General features: G+C 42.9%; 3 protein-coding genes across 5 annotated transcripts; all 3 read left to right on the top strand.

Annotated features, from left to right (window-relative positions):
- Positions 1 to 1,183: 1,183 nt before the first annotated feature.
- tbcb (tubulin folding cofactor B) lies at positions 1,184 to 5,114 on the top strand. Its single transcript, XM_048981720.1, has 6 exons — positions 1,184 to 1,587; positions 2,130 to 2,273; positions 2,652 to 2,748; positions 3,843 to 4,034; positions 4,173 to 4,245; positions 4,339 to 5,114. The coding sequence occupies exons 1-6, from the start codon at positions 1,468 to 1,470 to the stop codon at positions 4,451 to 4,453; spliced, it is 741 nt and encodes a 246-aa protein (XP_048837677.1). The 5' UTR covers positions 1,184 to 1,467; the 3' UTR covers positions 4,454 to 5,114.
- Positions 5,115 to 6,407: 1,293 nt separating this feature from the next.
- On the top strand, positions 6,408 to 7,829 carry sdhaf1 (succinate dehydrogenase complex assembly factor 1). 2 transcript variants are annotated; one of them, XM_048980993.1, is made up of 2 exons: positions 6,408 to 6,567; positions 7,294 to 7,829. In XM_048980993.1, exon 2 carries the CDS (start codon positions 7,296 to 7,298, stop codon positions 7,560 to 7,562), a length of 267 nt encoding a protein of 88 aa, XP_048836950.1. In that variant the 5' UTR covers positions 6,408 to 6,567; positions 7,294 to 7,295; the 3' UTR covers positions 7,563 to 7,829. The 2 variants fall into 2 exon arrangements, with proteins under 2 accessions (XP_048836950.1, XP_048836951.1); XM_048980994.1 differs by having other exon boundaries at positions 6,415 to 6,471.
- Positions 7,830 to 8,224: 395 nt separating this feature from the next.
- clptm1 (CLPTM1 regulator of GABA type A receptor forward trafficking) lies at positions 8,225 to 20,130 on the top strand. 2 transcript variants are annotated; one of them, XM_048981189.1, is made up of 14 exons: positions 8,225 to 8,315; positions 11,228 to 11,370; positions 13,347 to 13,470; positions 13,725 to 13,883; positions 14,053 to 14,170; positions 14,601 to 14,686; positions 14,781 to 14,901; positions 15,257 to 15,501; positions 15,960 to 16,053; positions 16,361 to 16,551; positions 16,664 to 16,759; positions 18,131 to 18,266; positions 18,393 to 18,560; positions 18,877 to 20,130. In XM_048981189.1, exons 1-14 carry the CDS (start codon positions 8,262 to 8,264, stop codon positions 19,053 to 19,055), a joined length of 1,914 nt encoding a protein of 637 aa, XP_048837146.1. In that variant the 5' UTR covers positions 8,225 to 8,261; the 3' UTR covers positions 19,056 to 20,130. The 2 variants fall into 2 exon arrangements, with proteins under 2 accessions (XP_048837146.1, XP_048837147.1); XM_048981190.1 differs by having other exon boundaries at positions 8,237 to 8,300.
- Positions 20,131 to 24,070: the final 3,940 nt, after the last annotated feature.

Below are 24,070 nucleotides of genomic sequence, written 5' to 3'. Positions count from 1 at the left end.
ATGTAAACTTCTCCAGAGAGCACAGACAGTCAGACTTGGACTGCAGCTCTCCACATCATCCTGACACTAAGCCCTACCTGTTCAGCCCTGTCAGTCACACCAGCACTTACAACGGCAGCATTTGGTAGCCTTTGAGTGGCAGACCTTTTTTTATGTCCAGACATGCTCACAAACCTTCGCAAAACCCAATGATCTATATTATCCCACTATGATCTGAGAAACTTCCAAAGATCATCTTGTGATGTTACTACATGCTTGGCTTTCTCAGTCTTTAAGTGCCCCCCCCCCAATGATCACCCATCTGGATTTTGTCTGGACAGCCTTTTTTTCCAGCGCTCTGTCTGGACTGCTGTTGGGTGTCGTCCTTTTGAACACCCCTGTCCTCCTTTTTCCCTCCTCCCTATCCGTCTGCCTTACAATTACTAGCACTATGCTCTCCCGCCCCCAACTCACTGGGTAGCACTGCTGCCTCACACCTCCTGGGCTGGTGTCACAATCCCGTCTTTGGAATGTGTGTATGAGTGTGTGAATGTGTTCATGCATGTCCTCTATGTTTCACTGGGCTTTCCCCAGGGTAATCCAGTCTGTTGACAGTCCAAAACATGCAGTTAGACTAATAGAAACCTCTAAATTGCACGGTGTGTGTGTGTGTGTGTGTGTGTGTGTGTGTGTGTGTGTGTGTGTGTGTGTGTGTGTGTGTGTGTGTGTGTGTGTGTGTGTGTGTGTGTGTGTGTGTGTGTGTGTGTGTGTGTGTGTGTGTGTGTTTTCTGTGTGCCCTAAGATGAACTGCCATCCCATCCAGGGTGCACCGTTGCCTTGTCCATATGCTGCACAGGATGGGCTCCTGCTACCCTGATCAGAATAACAGGTTATTAGACGGATTTTAAGAGGTAATTTTGCCTACTTAAATCATTTTCCAAACTCCTTAAACAAATATTTTAATAGCCTGAAGCTTTCATAAATTGTAGAATATCCCCACCCTGTGGCCGTAATGGAGAACTGCTCTACAATGATTTCCAAAACACCTCTGTGATTGGCTGGCTATAATTGTTTTACGTAATTCCTCTTCCTTTCTTTTTCCGTATACGCCTTCCCACTCAATAAAGTACAATTCCGATTGGTTAATCCCGTACCTCGTCTTGTCACCCTTGTCTGTGATTGGTTTTGTCGCTCAGACTGTGGGTGGGTGGAATGTTCCAGAATTGGGCGGCTGAGGAATCGCCTCCTTGGTTGTATGTTGCCTTGCAGTTACGCGAAACAAAACCGACCGTCACGCTTAAGTCAGAAGCCAAGGTAGTCGCACGTGGAATGGCTATGCCTGCCATATTTTACTAGCTACCTGTATAGCATGCTCCTAGTAGCATATAGTAGCATTTTCTAAACGACGTCAGTAAGGAGTATTTTTTTCGCAGTGGTCAAGTAATTGCTTGTTCGGAAGACAGTGAAAGAATAGACAATATACGGAAAATGGACGGCGGCGTGACAGTGATCACCAACCCCACTGTAACGGTGCGGCTCACTAGCACACTCAATTCGTTCGAGGTAAATCGACGATTCAACAGAGGCATGACAATCGCTGAGTTCAAGGTAAGTGCATTTCAGGACACTGCAAGCGAGGCAATGTACTCACTTGGCCTGTATTGCATATTTGCAAGGAATATGTTAACATAAATCGCATCAGTAGTATTAAAGTTAGCTAACGGACTTTGTATTAGGCTTGCACTAGTTGTCTAAATGATTGCTTAAAATAATTGCGTATTAGGTTACGTCTTTGTAAAGACTTATGAACTGCGTATTTCTGTTTTGTCGCTCATCCATTTCTTATTATTTTAGCTATAGGGTTCGCCGGTATCCTGCAAAACGTTAGAAACAGTCCATTGATTAAACTTAATGTTTGAATCGACTAAGAGCCACATTTTATCGATTCTTTACCCGTAGCTGTCATTGTTTTCTCCATTCAGCGGTCATGCATGCAAAAGGTACATTGGGTGGGGCAGAGCTGCCCCGCCCCCATGCCAAAATCTGTTTGGGAATTTAGTGCGCGCGTGTTTGTACCTTATTCCCCATGCTCATGAAGATTAAAATAAATATAGATAAATACAATTTTTATTGATTTTTGTGTATTTCAGACCAAATTAGAATTGGTGATTGGTACCCCAGCTTCTTGCATGGACCTCCAGCTGTTCAGTGTCTCGGACAAGTTTTTGCAGAAGCTGGATGACAACGAGGCCCTGCTAGGCTCTTACCCTGTGGATGACGACTGCAGGATCCATGTATGTAGCGTACTGATTTGGCTGTGGCTTCCACCTAGGAAATCTTGTGTTCACTTATAATCGAGTCTGTTTCTTTTATTTTCCTGCACTTTGTTCTCATGCCCCTTATAACGAATCCCGAGTAGTCGTGGGATCAAAAAATACAGAAATACCGAATGCACATGGTTTTAATCCTAGGCCAATTGCATCCTCTTTGTCATGACATTTGAAGAGGGTTTGGCAGTTTTCGATGTTTGGCTCTCCCGAATCGCAGAAAAATGACATTGCCGAACATTTCTGAGAAACAATCTGGAGGTGGTTACAGCAAATGCTGGTGTTTTGTGAGTTACAAAATGAACATGTGTTGACTGAACAGATTCCTTTTCATTGTGTATGCAGGTGATTGACCGGAGTGGTGCCCAGACTGGCGAGTACACTGACTTGTCAAAGGTGGAGAAATATGAGATTGCTGAAGATGCCTATGAAAAAAGAACAGGTATACAGGTTATAGCCTGACTACGGGCTCGTCTGGTGCGCATATCTGGAGAATATTTACAGCGGGAAGAAGTAGACTTCAAAAGATGACTGATTTGGTTATTTTCCCTTCACGTCACTAAGTTTGTTTATAATAACAATGGTGGCAAATTGTATTGATGGGTTCAAAGGTTGTTTCATACTTTCCGTGTAGCTCTACTTGTTTCCTGGCAAATTTTACAACATCTTCTACAGTTGCAGAAAAATGCAAAGCATCTTACAGTGCTGTTGACACAGTTATATTTACCAAGATAAAAGAATTGGAATAGTCTGTTTAAATGTCTTTTTTTTTTTAATCTCCATAATGTTGACAGAGGAAAAGCTTTTTTTTTTTTATCCCAACACCAGTTGCTTAGTATTGATGCCTCCATGGACAGACATAATTTTCAGTTTAATTCCTTCTTGGACTTTGCACTTGTATCATTGTGGTGAGTGACTTGGGGAATGCAACCAGGAAGTAGCTATCTTTAGGAGACCGACTGCTATAATACCGCTTCTGCCGCCACAAAACACTGATATTATAGTTTCATACAGTGATACATGATAGTTTGTACAATATTACTCATCTGCTTTTCATTTACTCACCTGTATGCTATTGAATGTTTGTTTTCTTCCCCTCATCACAAGCTGCTAGCTCATCATGACACAAACACTAAGTCACTTTTCATAACCACTTGCACTAATTATCTGTTATTTTGTTATATCTGTTATAGTAATCAGTTACTTTGTTAGATTTATTTTGTTATTCTGTTTTGCAGTGTTACTCTGTTCTTTTTACGCTCTTTACTGTCTCGTCTTTAATCCTCTTGTTGCACTGAGCATGTTTAAGACAAAAGAATTTCCCTTGGGATAAATAAAGTTCATCTTATCTTATCCTATGCTATCTTATCTCATCTTATCTTATCCTATCTCATCTTATCCTATCCAGTCCTAACTTATCTTATCTTATTGTAATTCGCCTTGGTGTATAGCAACCATCATTAAATCCATTTCCAAAAAATTACAGCAGTAATTGCGAAATGGCTGGTTGTGACTGAGGATTATTGCTTCTCTCAGACTCGGCGCGTTCCTTCCTGAAGAAGAAAAAGGTGGGGCGTTTCAATGAGGAGGAGGAGTCGCGACGGGAGGCGGAGCAGGTGAAGCGCGAGGAGGAGGAGAAAACCGCTGCGGCTGCTATCGCCGTCGGCAGCCGCTGCCAGGTGCAAGTTGTTGGGCAACCAACCAAGATCGGCACTGTGATGTATGTCGGTGAGTATGATTAGATTAGCCGCTGATGGTCTGCTGTGACATAACTCACAATGTCCTTGTGTATTTACACTTCGCACGGGAATATATCGAGTATTTAGGTCATCAGGATGTCTTCTTTTTTTGTTGTTTTAATTGCAGGGACTACAGATTTCAAGCCAGGTTACTGGGTGGGTGTGAAGTACGATGAGCCACTGGGCAAGAATGATGGCAGGTGAGGAGAACTACAGTACATGCACAGCCGATTGGTAATCACATTTCTTCTGAGCATAAGTCTGATACTCTGAAGCTTGGTTTCCTTTTACAGCGTCAATGGGAAACGCTATTTTGAATGCCAGGCCAAATATGGGGCTTTTGTGAAGCCGATGGCAGTGGCAGTGGGAGATTTTCCTGAGGAAGACTACGGTCTGGATGAGATGTAAGACTGGTCAGGCCAAGCATCAAACGGAACGGACACAACGGGAACCTGCCTGCGGGGCCTGGTTGAAACGGAAGCCGCTGCCAGCTGATGTTTATTTGTTGCTACCATTGTCTTTGTTTTGTTTAAGATGGTAGTGGAGATCTCGGTTCCGTCTTCTGAAACTTAACATGCTTCTGTCTCAACTGTAGTTTTGCGCAGATGGCAACAGTCGTAACTCCATCATTTTATAATGACAGTCACCGTTCTAATCAAGGATTAGATGTAAACATTGATGTGTAAGATCCACCGCTCATGTGGTTTGGCTTTATTCAGTATTAACGTCTTACCTTTTTAGATGACGGGAGGGTAGCTTGATAGGAAAGTGGAGCTACACCAGATGGATGCCCAAACCATGTTTTTTTTTTTTTATTTTTATCAGCAGTACTGATCTAGAGTCAGCATTTTGTGAAAACGTCTTGCTCAGCATCTTTCAGACCTTATCTTTTCGGCTGATCAGCTGTTTTTTGTTCTCAACATAACCATTTTTTGCTGCATAATAGTGGAATAATTAATTTAATTTGGGTGGCTCTGTGCCACTTGTCACGGGGAATGAAGAAACGGTTTTTGCCCATAATTATTTTTGTATTTGAATCAGTTGTCGGATTAAAGCTTTGAATACACTACTTTGGCTTACATGGTATCATTTTAGACCAGAAACATGTAATTGGTCATTTACAGGAGGGTTGTAAGTTTTATCTTAGTTTAAAGCTCTGATGAAAAACAAACTTAATCCTTTAATGGTACAATGAGTACAATATCTATGCTTGGTTGGGCACTGGTGTTATTTTTTTAGACATTTCTCATGGTCCATCACCGTAAGACACCTTTTTGGTAGCAGTGTACACACCAGTCTAAGATACCCTTTGATATTTACACATTTGCCTGAATTGTATCCCAAATGCACAACAGTGATAGTTAAGCAGTGCTTAGTGGAGTTTTTAAATATATTTTGTAACCAAGTTACAGTTTTTCAGTCATTCAAATACAATTTGTTTAGTTGTTGATTTTTTTTTTGTTGTTTTTGAACATCACAAAATAACCATTCAGTCTGATATCTGGTAAGTCCTTGAAAACTGAAGGGCCCCTTTACCACAGAAGGGTATGCTCACAGGTCCCTCACAGGTGCTGCTGCTTGGTGAGTTGATGTTGCACACACATTTCTCTGGCAATGAACCCCTCATCACACAGTGACTTGAATGGGGGTCAGACGAAGACCCAGAGGTGTCTTATCTTTGGAATAATGAAACCACTGTTGCATGTTTCCAAAATGCTGAATTGACTTGTGTTTCTGTGAAGTACTGATCATTTGTGTTCCAGGACATTTTCAATCAAACAAAATATGTACCTTCGAAATCAAAATTTAATATTTTCAGGCCACTTAAGCTTTTTAATTAGAATGCTTAATTATATTATTTAAATGAGTACCAATTAATTATTTACAATATATGAGGGGAAAATACTGAATTAGACCCCGACCAGTTCTTATTTATATGATCACGAATTACTGGTAGGAAATCTCAAGCAGTGTGATTTACATCAAATTTCCACAATAAGTAGTTGACCTGACCTTGACAACTGGGAGGTTGTTGGTTAAAGGCCAAGGAACTTAAATAGCCTCGGTAAAATTACATACATTTATTTGAAGGAAAAATAGAATTTAACGGTATCCACTCTCCATTGGATAAACGAGTATGAGATGTTTAAATGTGATTAGCACAGTTTAATTTATATTAATTAAATCTGTATAATTCTGTTAAAGTTAACAATCAGAAAACATTAAAATATAATTATATATATTCTGTATCTGTATCACATGGCTTCAATGCTCACATTTGGCGCTTTCCTTTTGGAACTTTAATTTTGAAGAAATTAAAAGCGTCCATACCGGAAGTGTGTCACTGTGTACGGAAGCCGTGGCGAACAGAAAGTCCAAGTTCGCATTTTTCGGCGTGGAGCTTGCTGGCTTGCTCTTTGGCATAGGTGAACCGAAATAACTCTTTGTTTTTTACAAGTACATTTATAACTTGTACTTCTATAGAATTATATCCGGATTGTACTACGCACAATACGTACAAGGTAAAGAAATTGCAGGAGATTTAAGATAACGGTCCATAAGACGTTCACATCGTTTTCCACTAGCTTATAAAACCATTGGGTGGGATATCTTTACAGAGTAGAATAAATTCTGAGATTCTTAATTTTTATGTTGCGCCACAGTCCCAGTGATCGATTAGTATCCCGGCCACATTGTGCTCCTCTTTATGTCGTCTGTTTACGGTCATTAATAAAGGTCATGTTAAGTAGCATTATTGCAAATGCAAGGATTGCATATTTCAGTACCTCAAGAATCTTCCAGTCAGTATAGTACTGGTGATTCTCACTAAATCGTATTGGACGCACAATATGCAGGGCAGAGGTTTAATTTTAGCTGGGTAGTTCGTTGCTGGTCATGTTCTGGTAGAGGGTGTATAGTCAACACGTGTTAACGTGTTAGTCATCACCCGCACATTTCAGGCAGCACTGACCCAGCGTGGCTGCATGGTGACAGAAACAGTCATGTTCTATATTAGATTGAATAGGTGTTATTATCGTGATAATAACATTGTAAAACAATCCATGTCTTTATACTTTTAAATCAGTTAAATGATATTCATATCTATTATTGAAATCCCAAACATAAGTCCTGCTTCAGATCTACCTATCGATTGCTCTTCTAAACGTAGTTGTGTTTAAAGTCATATTCTTAAAACCTCATCTTGTTTTTCTTCTGCTCACCACCGCGTTTTCCCCCTCCTTCCACAGCCATGGTGCGCTACAGTAAGTTGCAGAAACAAGTGCTTGCACTGTACCGGCAGTTACTGCGGGCTGGACAGAACAAGCCTGGCTTTCTGCCCCGCATCCGGACAGAGTTCCGGAAAAATGCGTGCATCCCAAAGAACAATGTTATGCACATCGAGTACCTGTATCGACGCGGCCAGCGGCAACTTGAGCTGATGAAAGATGCTAATACCAAACAGCTCGGTGCTTTTTCCAGAACCTGCGAAGATGACCGGCTGTTACCGGATCCTTAGGAGGTCAAATTTATCACGATTGATGTGTCTGTTATGGGACTTAAGAAGCTATAGACAGACAAAAAGCACCACAACAAAGACAGCTGCTTGGATTTAGTATGTACCCAGACAAGAAACCTATGACTAATGAAAATGTTACCTATTTCATAGGTACAGTAATGGCTGGAAGCTCAATGGGCTTGGACTCAAATCATATCTGTGTACATTTTACTAGTATTTTGAATACTTAAAAGTTACGGAAATGCTAATAAATTGTTTATATATCAACATTTCTTTTTAAATCACAAACTTTGTATTAGAATGTGGGGGAAATCCTCGACTAGGAAGTAGTATCGTTTGAGCCAAGTCTATTGCAAGAATATTCAAGATGGTAAAGGATTCCGAAGGTTTAGCTACATATGAATGTTGCAGGGATGTAAGGTCATATTTATGAACATCATAAACCACTTGATTTAACCATTAAATACATCAGAGTGTACTAGAAAGTGACGACAAGGAAAGTATGTAATTTCGTTGCCATTGAATGAACATGCGACTGCAGAAGCGCTGGGTCCTGGCGTACGCGGTATCCCTCACCAAGATGGCGTATTTCTCGCGACAAAAGTCCGCACGCTGACGTCACAGCAGACAGGTGAAAGATTGTCAGTCACGCGAGCCTATGACCGCGATCTAGCAGTGCGATTCAAGCCAGCAACCAAGATGGCGGCACAGGAGAGTGGAGCAACTCAGCAACCAAACGTGAGCAATGGCGAGGTAAAAATGAATTAAATGTTAAGACGGAAGCCCTTGTCCTCATAGGGGAAAAACGATGGGTTACCCTTTTTTCAGCAAGAGCCGTGACACACACATTCGATTTTGTAGTCTATCGTTACCTCAGCTTGTCATGTTTCCTCTTCAATCAGTGCCGGTCTGACTTGAAAATGACCTCTTGCCTTTAAACGATTTGATATAATACCTACCCGCTGTTTGCCTTCTAATTATACGTGTGAAATATGTAGCACTCCTTTAGTCTAAGACAGATCGATCAGTCTATAGGATTAGTCTATCAGGTTAAGCTAGACCGCTAACTAGCCTGCTTGCTATCTGGCTAGCAAGCTAGGCGCTGTCTACTTTAAATTCCGTCTTACTTTATTTATAATACCGAGTCGTTCAACATATCATTCAATATGAGTGAGACAGTGAAATGGATATAGTGCCCGTAAAATGAACAAACGTTTAAAGTATTACATTCGTCATTTGGCTATGGAGTCGAGTCAGTGTAAAAAATGGTGACGGTATCTAGGCGGCATGATAACTAGCCATCGCTGGTTACCTAGTTGATGACAAACCTACCGATTTTCCCAGTTGAACAGACAAACCCAGAACCGTTTGATTCTGTGACTAGTTACGTGTGACATGTGAATTAACTTCGGATGTTGGCGTATAACAAACTAGGTGTGTGCGTAGGTTAGACACGCTGCAATTATCTCCACGCTTAATACTGTCGTTAGCTACCTGAACTAGCTCGCTCGAACATGAATCGGTATCTGGGCAACTCGACGTCTCCTCCTTTTGCGTGGCGACGAATCTGACCCAGGAGCTGCTTGTCAAATAAAAATACAGGAATAATAGCTCACAATTCGTATCGTTATAGTTCATTATCTGCTTTCACGGACTCGACGTAAAACCGAGACGGGCTGTTACGTTCTCGGTGGCAGTGTCTTAGGCCATCATCACAATCGTCTGTAATACTCCAGTGAAGTTTAAAAAGACACCTTTATGGTGTAAAGGGAAAAAAGACTCCCCAGTCACGGGCGACATCACTGCGAAGGCACATTACATAGAGGGGTGTCGGTGGGAGGCGCCGCTACGTGCTTAGCTTCTCCTTCAACTAGTTGCATTTGAGACGGACGCGCGAACTCGACCGTGACCAAACGGTGGCTGTTGTGTGAAAACCCGAATAAAGCGACTCAGTCGTTTTTTTTTTTTGTGGCCCACAATCCCAAACACTCTGCCCCTCATCCAATATCCCCGTAGGGTTTGCGGCTGTTAAACATGACGGCCAAAAGTTTCAGTAAAAGGTCACAAGTGTCAGACGGAAACTAAACAGACCGGTGTCGTCACCACCATGGTTTTCCTGGCATCACTAGTCGTGATAAAGTCGCGATCATTAGTTGACAGTTTTTCATCGGTGTATAGCATTATTCCTTATTGTGCAAGGGTCGGTAACACAAACCAGTCTTTACTTAATACTCCTCGACTTATTAATATCCTTGGCAGAGTGAGCACAGGCATTAATAAAGACTCAGTTCAAGTTTGAATTTCATACTTTCTAAATCAAGTGCTTTGCTTAATGATTTTATTTTATTGTCCATTGGTTTTGTTCAGTCATTTGTTGAAAGTTAAAGCCCTAATATCTACTACCCAGCATCATCCCCTCTATTCGTTTTAAAACCAGGTCTCATTTTTGTGCACCGATGACATTTTGGGTTGGGGTGCCGTCTGTGTGTTCCAGCTGAGGCATTGAATATTCATGACAACATGACAGAATTAAGCATGAAACAACAGTATTACTCATTACAGTGTTGGTTTTTAAAAAATACTATTTGGGTTAAATTAATGAAATGAAAAGGACTGGGGTTGCTTTGAGTAATGTGGAAATGCTGCACTATTGTAGTTCGTAAGGCTTGTGTAAATTCCATTTCTCCCTTGCCTCCGTAGTACTGTGTAGGATAAATATATACCGTGCCTGAGGGAATGGTGCATTAGTGGTGCTTGGACCTGCTTCAGTAGCAGCATAACCGTTTACACCTCACTCTGCTAGATTGAGGACACCAGTTTTCCAAGACATTCACGAATAGGTTTCGTCAGGCTCGTCTTGTACAGACTTTCACCGTTTATTAACATGGATTAGGCATTTGTTCCATGCCCTGTAACCCCCAACACACCCACAGTGTTTTGATGTCTTGGGTTGTCGTTTTTGTATTTAAACAAACCCTACTGAAGGTATGGGCATGAGGTTAAACATTACCCCAGCAGATTTAATTTAAAATCTTGCTATCGAATGCTCGGTGGGTAGCATATTTCCATTGGGAAAGTTGGCACTTAGGCATGGATCTGCATAATTACCACCTCAGGTGATTTTTTATTTATTTATTTTTTTATTTTTTTTTTTTTTTAGGAAACAGATATCAGAGTCTTGATGCTACTTAAGTTACACCTCCTAGAAATGAGCCTTTAAGCTCCTTGCTTATTGTGGACTTGCATTTGCAACAGGCACATTTTTCACTTTAATGGAAATTTGTGTTTTACACCTGTGAACAAACTGAACACGCATAATTTTGCCCTGATTTATGTCTCTCCATGCTCTGGGTTTTTCCTTTTACGATTGATAAAAAAACCCTTGTAACTATCTTAAAATTTTGGAATGGTCACTTTGGAAGTTGAAGATACTGACTTTCGTCTTGGTACTGGTCAAATCTGGGTAGTTTAATTTAAAACTCATTGTGAGTGATAATCTGATTTTTAGTTTTGGTAGCAGAAATGGAAGTAGTACTGCTTTTTGAGTTTTATTTTTTTTCTCTCATCACGTATGTGGTTGTGTTTGTTTAAAATCAGACACGGATTGGTAGACTGTGTTTGAACACAGTCGTTGACCTGTTGCCTGTCCACGTTTGACTGCACAGGTGAGCAGTAATGGGTCTGCAGGTGGAGACCAGGCTGTTCAGGCTGCTGGGACTGCACAGGATGCTCAGCCGCAACAACAACAACAGCAGCAGCAGCAGCCACCTCCCAATGCATGGCAGGTCATCAAGGGAGTCCTCTTCAGGTGGGTCCGCCTCATATGGTCAGATCAGGACAGCGAGTTCCCCTTCTACCCACAGCTTTGTGGCTTCCGGGCTACAAGGAAACAGGTTTGGGAAGATGCATCAGAAGAATGCGCCCCTATAAATTATGTGCTGGAACAAAGTGGAGGCAACCATTGAAAAGTCGCACCTTTCAGGACAAAAGGATGTGCTTAAATGTTGTAAAATAAATCACAAGAGTGTCACTGGAATATTGATCCACTTGTCGCTTACTTGCTAGGCAACTTTAAGTCCAATTGGTGGTAATTCTCCTTATAACTTGTTTTTGGAAGTGGATTATGTTCATATGAGGTTATTTTTGAGAATTTACCCTTTCATTCCTTTCCACCGTATGTAAGTTCTCTACCGTGATATTCTCTGCATTGAGTCATGTTATGGTATGTCCTGAAAGCAGGTTACTTCTTGTTTAAATATTTTTTTACAGTGATATGATTCGTATGTGGAATTTACATATCGGAACCTTTAAACATAATTTGTTTTAATTGATTTGTATTAAGTGGTTATTTTATTCTCAATTGTTTTTGGAAGGCTAGAATTGCTGTAAATGAGGTTAAGCAAGCTAAAGTTTTGAACGGCTTTATTTGAAAAAGCCTAAGGTAAATATTTCATTGGCCCTCCTGAGAGACTATCGACATATTTAGGACTCCCATGTGTGGATACGAGGAGAGTGTTTGGAAGACTCTTCTGGTCAAGTTAATTAGTGTCTGAGGGCTGAATCTCTCACCATGCAGGTGTGTGTGTCTATGTGTTCATGTGTTATTGTTGCCATACAATCCCTAGGGGAAGATTAGTAGGATTATACAACTTGCTTGGCACGTTCTTGTTTTCTATTGTCGAGCTGTATCAGGACATGCTGCAGTGCTTCAATTGGTCCCATTGTTATTCTCATAGCTGACCAGACAATGCTTTGTTCTACTCTGGTCCATACCAGGAAACCCTATGGCCATGAACTGGCCACTTTTCCCACGCATGTCCAATTGGGAGTGGCCTCATAACTCCATCATAGGTCACCCCGTCAACTTACGATACCTGCACCCCAACAGGTGTATCGTCACACATCCACCTCATTTCGCTTGACATGCGGTGGGTTTTGTCCTCAAAGCAGTGCATTTGTCGAGAACTCTCTGCGCGATTTCAATGCACAGCTATTTAGGAGGAGCAAAGCTCTCGAACTCATTGTGTGAGCATGACCCAGTTTGTCTTCTCGGCCTCCAAAACGGCAACAGTTAGTGCTGGTTCAGGTGTATAATACCCCGGTCCCCACTGTCGGATGCATCATGCACATGCCACTGGGGGAACTCTGCAGCTTTTAACTAGGTCATTCTGACTTTGCATGCTGTACTGTCATGCAGTGGGTGAGAGTCACTGCATTTGCAGTTTATATATTTTATTGTGTACTTATGTTATAAAGGCAAAGTCGGTCTATCTTTTAGCTGAGATTTCTGCAGCAGAACCTACAGTTTTCAATTTCAGATACTTAACCAGTGTTTCTAAATCTAGTGAGCATTCATACACTTAATGTGTCAGTCAGTGCAACAGTAGCATCTGTTTACTTTTTCTAAAATAACACACCTCCCCAGTGCTGCAGTCTGGGTTGCTTATTGTAATTGAAATCCTGCTTAGCTCATTCTTTGTCTCATTCTTGGTTAGAGGGATGGTGGGAAAAAAAAGGATATTTCAGACAACTTGTGTGGGAAGTTCATTGTAAGAAAGCAAGTAATTTTGTTCAGGTCTTTTACTAGTGGCTAATGTTAACAGCAGCTATGAATGCTGGGTGTTGATTTTTTTTACTTAACCAGATTTTTGTTAAAAAAAACTTGAGTGCCTCTTAATGAAAGAAGTCGGATGCAAATGCACCTCCCACTCTCAGCTCGCTCTGGAAAGTTGCCGCGTGCTGATGTCCCCCCGCACAAACCTGTCACTCTATCGATCCCTGTAGGATCTTCATTATCTGGGCCATCAGCAGCTGGTTCCGTCGGGGCCCGTCCACGCCAGACCAGAGTACCCCAGCCGGAGCCCCGCGAGTCCCCAGCCGCAACCTGTTCCCCAAGGACACACTCATGGTATGCAGACCCAGTCTGCCCGGCAGCATGGGCCCCCCTCATTACAGCGCGATACAGAAGTGAAAATATCCACAACACTTGAAGGGCTGATCTGGAGGTCATGGTGGTACCGGCATAACTTGTGGATGAAGATAAGGATTGCGTTTTGTGGATGAACCAGTATGCAATTATTTCTCAAAAACTGCCGATAGAAGCAGCTACGTGGGTTAGAGATTACGTTCTCATTAAGTATCTCCTCTCTCTACTCTGTCCAGGACTTGCATATATACGTCTCCCAGAACGAGATATTCTCAGACTTCAACAATAGTGATGCTCTTTTCTGGAGTCAGCGAGACCTGGTGTACGGAGACTGGACCACGGGGGAAGCTGGGGATGGTTGTTATGAGCACTATGGGGAAATGGACATTCCTGAGGTAAGTTTTTGGGTTTGGAGTAAGCAGCTTTGGGTATCGAGGGCGACTCTCAGCCCTGGCTCTCCAGCCAGTCTGTTTATAGCTCTGTAATTCTATATATTTCTAATGTTTTTATCTATATATTTCTAGTTTATATTTTCTAATGCTCATTCCTCTCCTTGGGATTCAGAATGTGAAGCAGAATGGTTCCCTGTACATCCATGTCTACTTCACCAAGAGTGGGTTCCACCCAGATCCCAAACGCAAGGGCCAGTACCGGCGCCTGGCCACAGTTCATAGTTCTCGAAGTAAGAGCTCCTATCCGAGACATCTTTGCAAAGCGTACCGACACTGTAAAAAGCCCACAGATATACACCACCTTGTATTCCATACCTATGACGTTACCCTTGTTAATCTGTGTGAGAGCTATGGACATAGCTAGCATACATAAGAACATAAAAAGTCTACAAACGAGAGGAGGCCATTCGGCCCATCAAGCTCGTTTGGGGAGAACTTAAGTAATAGCTCAGAGTTGTTAAAATCTTATCTAGCTCTGATTTAAAGGAACCCAGGGTTTTAGCTTGCGCTACACTAGCAGGACGACCACTCCATACTCCACCTACACGCTGTGTAAAGAAGTGCTTCCTCAAATTCATTTTATAATGTTCTCCCTTAACGGTACGTAATTCTTTGGCGCGAGAGAGTTTTCCAGTGATGATTTCTTTAACCCTCCCGCAGTGCTGAACAAGTTCAAACGCAGGAAGTTCCAGAAGACAAAGAACCTTCTCACTGGAGAGACAGAGGCTGACCCTGAGATGATCAAGGTCTGCATATCATTTAGCTTCTACGTAGATAAATAATTGTATTGCGCTATCGGAACACTAAAGTTTGTGTTTATCTGGGCTTGTGTCTTCACAGCGTGCAGAAAGTCACGGTCCGGTGGAGGTGATCTCCCACTGGCACCCAAACCTCACTATCAACATGGTGGATGACCACACCGCCTGGGTGAAGGGCTCTGTGCCCCCACCCCTGGATCAGCGTACGGCTCACCCCCCATTTCCACATCATCCCACACACTGTAGCTGAACTATACACTTCCCACCCAAAGATCTTTGCATTGTTGAAAGCTGCGTACTTTGGGTTTACCCGACTCTGTGGTGTTTCCTTAGACTAACGAAGGTAAATTTGGATCAGCGTTACTTACGGACTGTCGGTGATTTTAGAAATTTTAAAGATATTTTATACACCACATCTCTCAATCCCAGTCTAATTTGTCAAGTATAATGTGGACGATAAGATGGATAATGATGATTAATCCTAATATGGACACGCTTGAGCATTGTAAATATAGTATTTGACGACAGGATGACTCCTTCCTCTCCCTCCCTATCCAGATGTGAAGTTTGATGCAGTCAGTGGGGACTATTACCCAATCGTGTACTTCAACGACTACTGGAACCTGCAGAAAGACTATTTTCCCGTCAATGAGACGCTGGAGAAGCTGCCGTTGCGTCTGTCCTTTTGCCCCCTCTCGCTTTGGCGCTGGCAGCTCTACGCTGCCCAGAGCACCAAGTCCCCCTGGAACTTCCTGGGAGACGATACCTACGAGCAGTCCGACGAGGACCAGGACTCTGTCAAGGTCAGAGCCTTGGGCCCTTGGAATTAGCTTAGAGTAAAGGGGTGCTGGGGTAGCACGGTGACGCGTTCACAGCAAGAAGGTCCTGGGTTCGGTTCCCGGGTCGGGTGTAGGGCCTTTCTGTGTGGAGTTTGCACGCTCTCCCCGTGTTTGCGTGGGTTTCCACCGGGGGCTCCGGTTTCCTCCCACGGTCCAGAAGCGTGCAGGATAAGTTAATTGGCATCTCTAAATTGGCCCCGTAAACATGTGAGTGTGTGCGCTTTGCGGTGTGTTGGCGACTGCTCAGGGTTGGTTCCTACCTGTGCCCATTGCTCCCAGGACAAGCTCCGGTCCCCCCCCCCCCCCCCCCCCGTGACCCCATAAGTGGTTTTGGTGATGGATGGATGAATAGTTTATAAGGGGAAGTAAAATTGTTCATGAGTATAAATGATGAACACTTAAGAAATGGTCTCTCTCCACAGGTGGCTTTACTGGAGACCAATCCTTATCTTCTCGGTCTGACCATTGTCGTGTCCATCGTCCACAGCATCTTTGAGTTCCTGGCCTTCAAGAACGGTACTGACTGGAATTGGGATCGAGCTGTTCTTTGGATGGATGGTCTTCTTGCCATGTGTTTTGTGTCTTGACTGTTCTACCTTTGACTTTTTTCTACCTTGTTTGTCATATTGCCTTTTGCCAGGGTCGGTATCTCGTTTGACAAGGATGTAGAACAATAGATTGTAATAGTAGATTACGGTTGTAGATTATGTCTTGCGTCTGACAGGGTGGATTTTCTTATGACTGGACATGTATAATGCTTTTAAAAATGGATGATTGTGGTCATAGTTTTTATTCTTACCCCGTGGCTGTATCCCTCTTCTAGACATCCAGTTTTGGAACAGCAGACAGTCCCTTGAGGGTCTCTCTGTGCGTTCAATCTTCTTTGGGGTCTTCCAGTCTCTGGTGGTGTTGCTGTACATCCTGGACAACGAGACCAACTTCGTGGTGCAAGTCAGTGTCTTCATCGGGCTACTTATTGACTTCTGGAAGATCACCAAGGTTGTGGACGTGAAGGTGAGATGTGCGGCATGCTTCTTGCATGGTTCCTCCACCGCTCAAACTCAGAGGAGCAAACCTTATCTTCCTTGGTTGTAACAGACCTGGATGCTTTTTTTCCCCCCTCCAGCTGGACAGAGAGAACAGAATTGTTGGATTATTTCCACGCTTGACTTTTACAGACAAGTCCACGTACGTCCAGTCCTCCACCAAAATCTACGACGACGTAAGAGCACATTCCGGCGAATACATATCGGCGTTAAGTTCTGCAGCATCATCTACTCTCCAAAGAATTTCCTTAGCAGGACTGCTCAGTCCTTTATTCCTTATTCTTCTATTTTTATGATATTAATATCACCCTAAGAGTTACAAAATTGATTTCTAAACATCACTTTTCGAAATGGGTTGCTGAAATTGTTCTTCACCTTTGGTACTGCTAAAATATTTGCCCAGTTAACACAGCCTGATTCGTGCGAGTGTAGCGCGGTGCTGTCATGAATGAATAAGCACGTCCTGAGAAATTTCCTGCGCCGTTTCAGTTTAAAGCCACAACTAACCGCACGTGTGTGAAATGTCAGCTTTCTTTGAATATTTCTATACCCCTTCCCTCAACCCTAAGGACAGTTTTCTAACAAACTGAAGCATTTACACTTTTTTAAAAACCCTCGGGTATCATCTTGCCACACGTCTTGCACTCTCTCTGGCTGTAGTTCATCGCCACACTCATTGCCAGTTGCAATAATTCTCACACTACCGGATTTGGAGTCGAAGGGTCCGGATATTTAGCCTGCTAGAAATCTGACAGGCGTCTGCAACACATTTGAACTAATTGAGCACTGATTTGCCAGTGCCAAGTCATCACTGAGTTGCCTGCATTTCCTGACAAAAGCACATTCTAGGATGATGATTTAAATGAGTTGGCATATTGGACGTGTTTCCAGAAAACTCAGAGTTTGGTGTAACAGAACCGACAGACAGTCTTATTTGCTTTCTCTGTCTGGCGTTGGTGTAATTGTTAGAAAGCCAGAATGTTCCCAAAGTACTTACTAAAGTGATCTAGCACTAGCTCTAACCAACTCAAAGCCCCCATCAGCATAGTGCTTCCATGTTGATCATCTACTTGTGAATTTAGGTTTCACATACGATGAGTGCCTACCATCTTTACTTTAAAATGTAGGCCTGAAATGCTCGTCATCAAAATCTGTTTAAAAATTGCAAACATTGGTTCTGGGCCAGTCGCTGCCGATTCCCATCCCGAATTGGGATGAGAACCTGAGTGCAGCCATGTGACGGGCGATACCTCAGTACCTTAAGGGCCTTGTTTAAGGGTCCAACGGAGTAGGATCACTCCTGGCTTTCACGGGATTCGAACCCGCGGCCTCCTGACCGCTGGCACAGATCCCTGGCCATGGAGCCACTACTCCACCCTACATAATGAGTGATGCATATTTTATGCACTACACCTCGCCCAGACCCCGATGTGTGTGTTGTTTTGCTGTTGTGCCACAAGTTGGTTGCTTTTTCTTGTTTGTTTATAATTATTATAAACCTATTTATGACCACTGACACCCCCCTCCCCTGCCGTTTGGTTCTTCAGATGGCTTTTAGGTACCTTTCCTGGCTGCTGTATCCACTGTTTGGCTGCTATGCAGTCTATAGCTTGATATACATGGAGCACAAGGGCTGGTACTCCTGGGTGCTGGGGATGATGTATGGCTTCTTGTTAACCTTTGGTGAGTTACCTCCCTGAAACCCACACGCTTGGTGTTAGAAGCCTGACCGCAAGCAAGTGATTTTTTTTTTTTTATCTTTTTGTTTTTTTATATATATATATAACCTGTGGTTGTGTTCTGCCCCAGGCTTCATTACGATGACACCACAGCTCTTCATCAACTACAAGATGAAGTCTGTGGCCCACCTCCCATGGAGGATGCTTACCTACAAGGCCCTCAACACCTTCATCGATGACCTGTTTGCCTTCGTCATCAAGATGCCCATGATGTACAGAATAGGCTGCCTGAGAGATGGTGAGTTCGTCACCCTGCACACATCGCAAGTTCTTTTAATCAATGAACATTTTTTTTTCTTATCTTTCAATATCTTATCGCCCTTATTGCCAAACGCTATGATGTTCCAGATGCAGTTTTAAATATGTAACTTATTGCAGCGACAGTGCTAATGAACCTCAGACCATCCTTACCAGTTTACTTTAGTTTTTTTTGCTGCATATATGATAGCCTCTAGGCATTTACCCTTGTCCTCCGCAAAATCTGTTTTTGGTTACTTGCCTCGCTAAGGAGTTTACTGGGTTCTCTCTCTCCCCCCCCCCCTCTCCCGCAACAGATGTTGTGTTCTTTATCTACTTGTACCAGCGTTGGATCTACAGAGTCGACCCCAACCGTGTTAATGAATTTGGCACCAGTGGTGTAGACCACATCAAGGACAGCACAGAGCAGGGGCCTGCAGGCAGTGAGGTCGCAGCCATCTCAGACAAGCCAGAGGGGGAGAAGAAGAACGATTAACTGCACAACACCACCCCTTTTCTCCATCTTTACCTAGAAGCAGAAACCAGGCAGAATTTCTATTCCATAGGCCACTGAAGTGAGACGGAGTCACTTTTGTTCTGTAATGGACACTACAGCAAATTCAGTAAATTTTTCTTCCTCTGGTACAGTCTGCAACTCCGATCATATTTAATGTAGACTTCCCATTTTTAAAGAAAAGAAACCCCCTTTTTTTGCAGTTTAAGTGAAGTAAATGTTGTACTGTATTATGTGTTTTGGATGCGTAAAGTTGGTGTTTTGGAGAGCTGTGTGTGGTCAGTGGGAGAGGGTTGGGGCACTATTTTGTGGGCAAGGGGGGGCTCTAGTGCATATCACGGTGCCGTATTTTAAAACGCGGCACAAGAAAGACCATGGGCACTCTCTTATTTTCTCTCTCTCCCTCCAGTCTGGATATCTTGTGACCTTTTCATTCCATGTGTGAGTATTAAGCTTGGGGAAACCTGATTTAACATTGTAGACAGTGCTGTGGGCTGGTAAATGTGCTGAGCATAACTGTCCAAACAGTATCTAGAAAAATGAGCCCTGAATTGTTTTAATAAACAGTGGTTGATGTCCAAGACACAAAAACAAGAACAGCCTTGTAGGTATTAATATACAATAGTAATATACTTTTTTCCATTTTTTTTTGTATGTTCTAAAACTGTACAGAATTTCAGCTTGTATTAATAATACTGATGTCAACAGTCTAGCAGTAGCTATTGTGCGACAAGTTGTTTTGCTCTGGACTGCTTTTTTTTATTTTATTTTTTAAAATTCTACAGTCTGCAACTGCACTCCGAACAGGGGCTGCAGGACCCCACCTTTTTGAAGGAGTGAATCCCAGTGACCAATGTTTGTTTGCGAACTATTCTCTTGCAGTTTGTTTTTTTTCCCCCAGAACTTGTCTATTGTGGAGCGGAAGTACAGTTTAAAGGTTTTATTCTTTGTGTACGAATGTCTGCAAATTTAATTTATCAAGAGAAAAAAAAGGAAAACTAAACCACCACGTAACTAGCTGTCCTGCTTCCTGACTATAAAGATCAATGTAATGTAATAGGTTCTGGTAGCTTTTTTTTTATTGCGATAGTTGTAATAGGGATTCCTCCTCCCATCTGTGGTTGGCAAAAGTGATAAGCACTGGTGAGTGAAAACCCAGAGCTTTCCGAGGGAACTCCTGCATCAAGGTTGTGTTTTTTCTGATTTCGGTAAGGGAGACTGAAGAGGGTGTTCCTACTTTATTTTGATGTTGTATTCCCAGAATGAACTAAATTGCATCATACCTAGTATAGTCATTCCTAAAGAATTCTGGTTCTGTATGGTGACAGGTTTTGATAGACCTTGGAGTAGAACTGAAACATCTCTCCTTAACTCAGCGGTTCTGAAACTCGATCCTCAGGCCCCACTGCCCTGCTTGTTTTCCAGCTATCCCTGCCCTACACACTGCTGATTGACTGAACACACCTGATCCAGGTAATCAGAAGCTGAAAGACAGCTGGAATTGTGTGTGAGGCAGGGATAGCAGGAAAACAAGCAGGGCAGTGTGGCCTGAGGACAGAGTTTCAGAACCGCTGCCTTAACTAATAGTAAATTAATCCCAGAGACACGCCATACACTAGAAGTGGTGTTTTTGCGGAGCAAGTTTTTCCCCATTCCTGTGCTGAAATGCGTAGTTATATCCTAAATGGCAGTTGTTCACGTTCAGATTATGTAAAGTAAGCAAGGCCTGAAGTACTGACATGCTCTGTGGTGTTCCAAAACTACCAGTGCCGTGCAGTGTGGGTAATGCATTAAATAACGTCTAAACGGCATCCTGAATGGAATTGCTATGCGCGGAGACGGACTGCTTTGGTTTTTATTGGGAAGATTAGTGAGTTCGTCATTTTAGTAGTTTTACGGTAGGGGGCCTGGTCAGGTCATAAAAAAGATGCACATTGTTGGCAGAAGACCCAACTGAGATTTTACCAGCCTGTGAGGAGTGTGGACTACTATCCATCTTGCCAGAATCTTGCATACTTCTTGCTTTTGTCGTATTAGCAGTTCCTTTAAGGCTTATGTAGCGTTATTTGAGCACTTTATAGAATAGATGTGCTGTACATTAAATCCATAATTCTAGCTCTGGATAGAAATTTTGGTCCTCAGCCACTGGTATAATCCATATAGACATCGGCAAGAATGTAAAGATATAGGGGGGCGGCCAGCTTTCCTGATGAGAATCATGTGCAGAACTAACAGTAAAAGAGGGATTACAAGCCCACGTACTCCAACGGGTAACTGTTCAGGCCCCAGGAACAGAATGCAGACTATTGACTTCATAAAACAGGGCTAGGCAGCCTTATCCAGAAAGGGCCTGTGTGTGTGTGTGTGCTGCAACTCCCTAATGAGATCACTAAGTAGAGGACTGATTGGCTGAAGAGTCCTCCCACCTGGGTTTGATCAGCTGGCCTAAAGGTTACCCCACAAACCTGCATCCACTCTCCCACTGAGGATAAGATTGCTCACTCCTGCCCTGAAACACACATACTCAGTTGGTGTATGACGGCTAGCTTTCGCTTTTCCCATACAAGTCCTGGCCGGGTTGTTTGCAAAATAAGATGGTGGCTTAAGCATACGGAATGCTGGCTGTCAGCTGGTCGTGTGCTCAGCTTTTACTTTTATATTGGTTTCTCTGCCTGCCTTGTCATATTCAGGGTAACATCCAGGTCTTTCTACCTGGGCTATAAGAAAGGGAAAATTGTAACAGGTGGTTTAAGACCCTAGATGAATGTAGGACCAGCTGTGGTTGTCACTGTTTATGGTAAAGCAAAATTAGAATTTGAGTGTTTCATAAGGCCAGGGTGTAACTTGGGTGCCCAAGACTGTTAGCTATTAAATTGTCAGCACAAATTTGTAGTTGTGTTGCATATCCCGAAATTTCCTGTTTCCTGTCATGATCCTTTCTCACCACAAGATGGTGCTGGAAACACATTCTTATGCCTGGAAGTCCACGTTTCTCCACATCTGTTTTAACATTTCTCTGTTGTCAAACGTGTAATGTGCAAATCCAAACTATGCATTTGCTGCTGGCCACTAGCAGTCATGACACTGGGGCTGTTCATATATCAGGAACATGAGCTTCGAAAGGTCTCTACATGTCTCTTACAACGCGCCAATCTGTGAAGGAACATAGTCCATACCAGGGGTCTCCAACTCCGGTCCTGGAGAGCTACTATCCAATAGGTTTTCTGTCCCACTTGGCTTCTGACAAGCCACACCTGTTCCTGGTATTTACCTGAGAACAGGTGTGACTCATCAGAAGCCGGGTAGGATAGAAAACCTACTGGACGGTAGCTCTCCAGGACCGGAGTTGGAGATCCCTGTCTATACAGATGCATCAAATCAACATTCCTTGGATGCAAAACTAGAGCCACTCAGCAACTGTAAACAAAATAACAGCAAGTTCTCTCCCCACATGTTTACACTGTCGTTATGTTGCATTAACTGCAGAGGCTATCCTAATCCACGGGGGGGGGGACTTTAGCACTGTGCGGGAAAACGAGTTCAGAACTTCGTGTTTCATTTAATTTGGGGACTTTAGCTCTGCATTTAATACTGTTCTTCCGGATCTAATTTGGACAAAACTCTCACAAGTGTCTGTGCCTGGTCCGCTATTCATGTGGATCAACAACTTCCTCACAAACAGATCACAACGCAGAACTACGGACCATCGGCACTGCAGCTCCATGGGACTGCATGCTTTCTCCTTTGCTCTCCTCTCTACACAAACAACTGCACATTAGGGGACCCCCCAGTAAAACTCATTAACTTTGCAGATGTTATAACCCTGATTGGACTGATTCAGGAGAGAAATGAGTCAGCATACAGAGAGGAGATCGAGAAGTTGATGGTGTTTAAACGACCTAGAACTCAATGCCTAAAAAACTGTTGAGATGGTGGTGGACTTCATGCAAAGGCCCCAGGGGTGGCCAATCTTACCCTCAAAGGGCCGGTGTGTACGCAGGTTTTGGGGTTAACCTGTAGGTCAGCTGTTCAAACCCAGGTGTAAGGTCTCTTCAGCCAATCAGACTTCAGACAATAATTAGTAATCTAATTAGGGAGTTGCAGCGAAACCCACATACACAGCAGCCCTTTCTGGATAAGATTGGCCACCCCTGCGGCCTGTACTATGAAGCGGGGTTACTGGCTTACCAGGGTAACTTGTTGGATTTAAGGTAGTCTGGGCAAAATGTAAGTGAACGAATATGAAGTCCATTTAAACTGTGGTACCTTAAATCTGACAAGTTACCCCGATAAGCCAGTAATCTCGCTCCGTAGTACAGGCCACTGGTCTAGAATCTCCGCTGTTTTTAGGGCATTTGGATTGTATGTGTGTGTTTCAGTATACAAGCCTTTATGTATTTTAAATTTTAAAGTAATTCATTTCAAATGAATGACGTATAATCTACAATTATTTACATAGAAATATTACTTGCACATTAAGACATAAGCACTCATTCCTGTCATATAATCCATGATTATACAAGGGGTGGTAATAATTATCTGAAGTCCTTTTTGTAACTTATGTGTTTCATAAATGACTGAGAATGGTAATAAACATGGCACACAGAGCAGAGATGTTAGGGTTAGGTACGGTATTGACTTTGGGGGTTATGCGTGTGAAACGACAGAGCAAATTTGATCTTCCTTAAAAGGAGACACACACTCAGCGCCCTCCACAATTATGGGCACCCCTTTGTAAAGATTTGTAGAAAGGGTTAGAAAACAAATCCACCTTTTGGTGAAGTACCTTCATGTCACACTGAAAAAATAAGGCAAAATCCAACCTCTCTTGTGTTCTTCAGCTCAGTCCACAGTATTTCAATGGGCTTCGGGTCAGGGGACTGAGAGGGGCTGGGAGATCCAATGACGGCCCGGTTTTCGTTTCCTGGCAGAAGCAGCCAAATTCTGATTTTAAATGTCCTGCTATTTCATGGAGTCCATAATGCCATGTACTCTAA

The sequence above is a fragment of the Brienomyrus brachyistius genome, chromosome 17 (genome assembly GCF_023856365.1).
Source record: "Brienomyrus brachyistius isolate T26 chromosome 17, BBRACH_0.4, whole genome shotgun sequence".
NCBI lineage: Eukaryota > Metazoa > Chordata > Actinopteri > Osteoglossiformes > Mormyridae > Brienomyrus > Brienomyrus brachyistius.
This window is presented reverse-complemented; position numbering and strand designations above follow the sequence as displayed.

Coding starts and splice junctions, on each gene's coding strand:
- clptm1 (XM_048981189.1), top strand. CDS start 8,262: ATGGCGGCACAGGAGAGTGGAGCAACTCAGCAACCAAACGTGAGCAAT. Junction 11,371..13,346: donor ATCAAGGGAGTCCTCTTCAG/GTGGGTCCGCCT, acceptor CGATCCCTGTAG/GATCTTCATTATCTGGGCCA. Junction 18,267..18,392: donor TGGCTTCTTGTTAACCTTTG/GTGAGTTACCTC, acceptor GTTCTGCCCCAG/GCTTCATTACGATGACACCA.
- tbcb (XM_048981720.1), top strand. CDS start 1,468: ATGGACGGCGGCGTGACAGTGATCACCAACCCCACTGTAACGGTGCGG. Junction 1,588..2,129: donor TGACAATCGCTGAGTTCAAG/GTAAGTGCATTT, acceptor TGTGTATTTCAG/ACCAAATTAGAATTGGTGAT. Junction 2,274..2,651: donor ATGACGACTGCAGGATCCAT/GTATGTAGCGTA, acceptor TTGTGTATGCAG/GTGATTGACCGGAGTGGTGC.
- sdhaf1 (XM_048980993.1), top strand. CDS start 7,296: ATGGTGCGCTACAGTAAGTTGCAGAAACAAGTGCTTGCACTGTACCGG.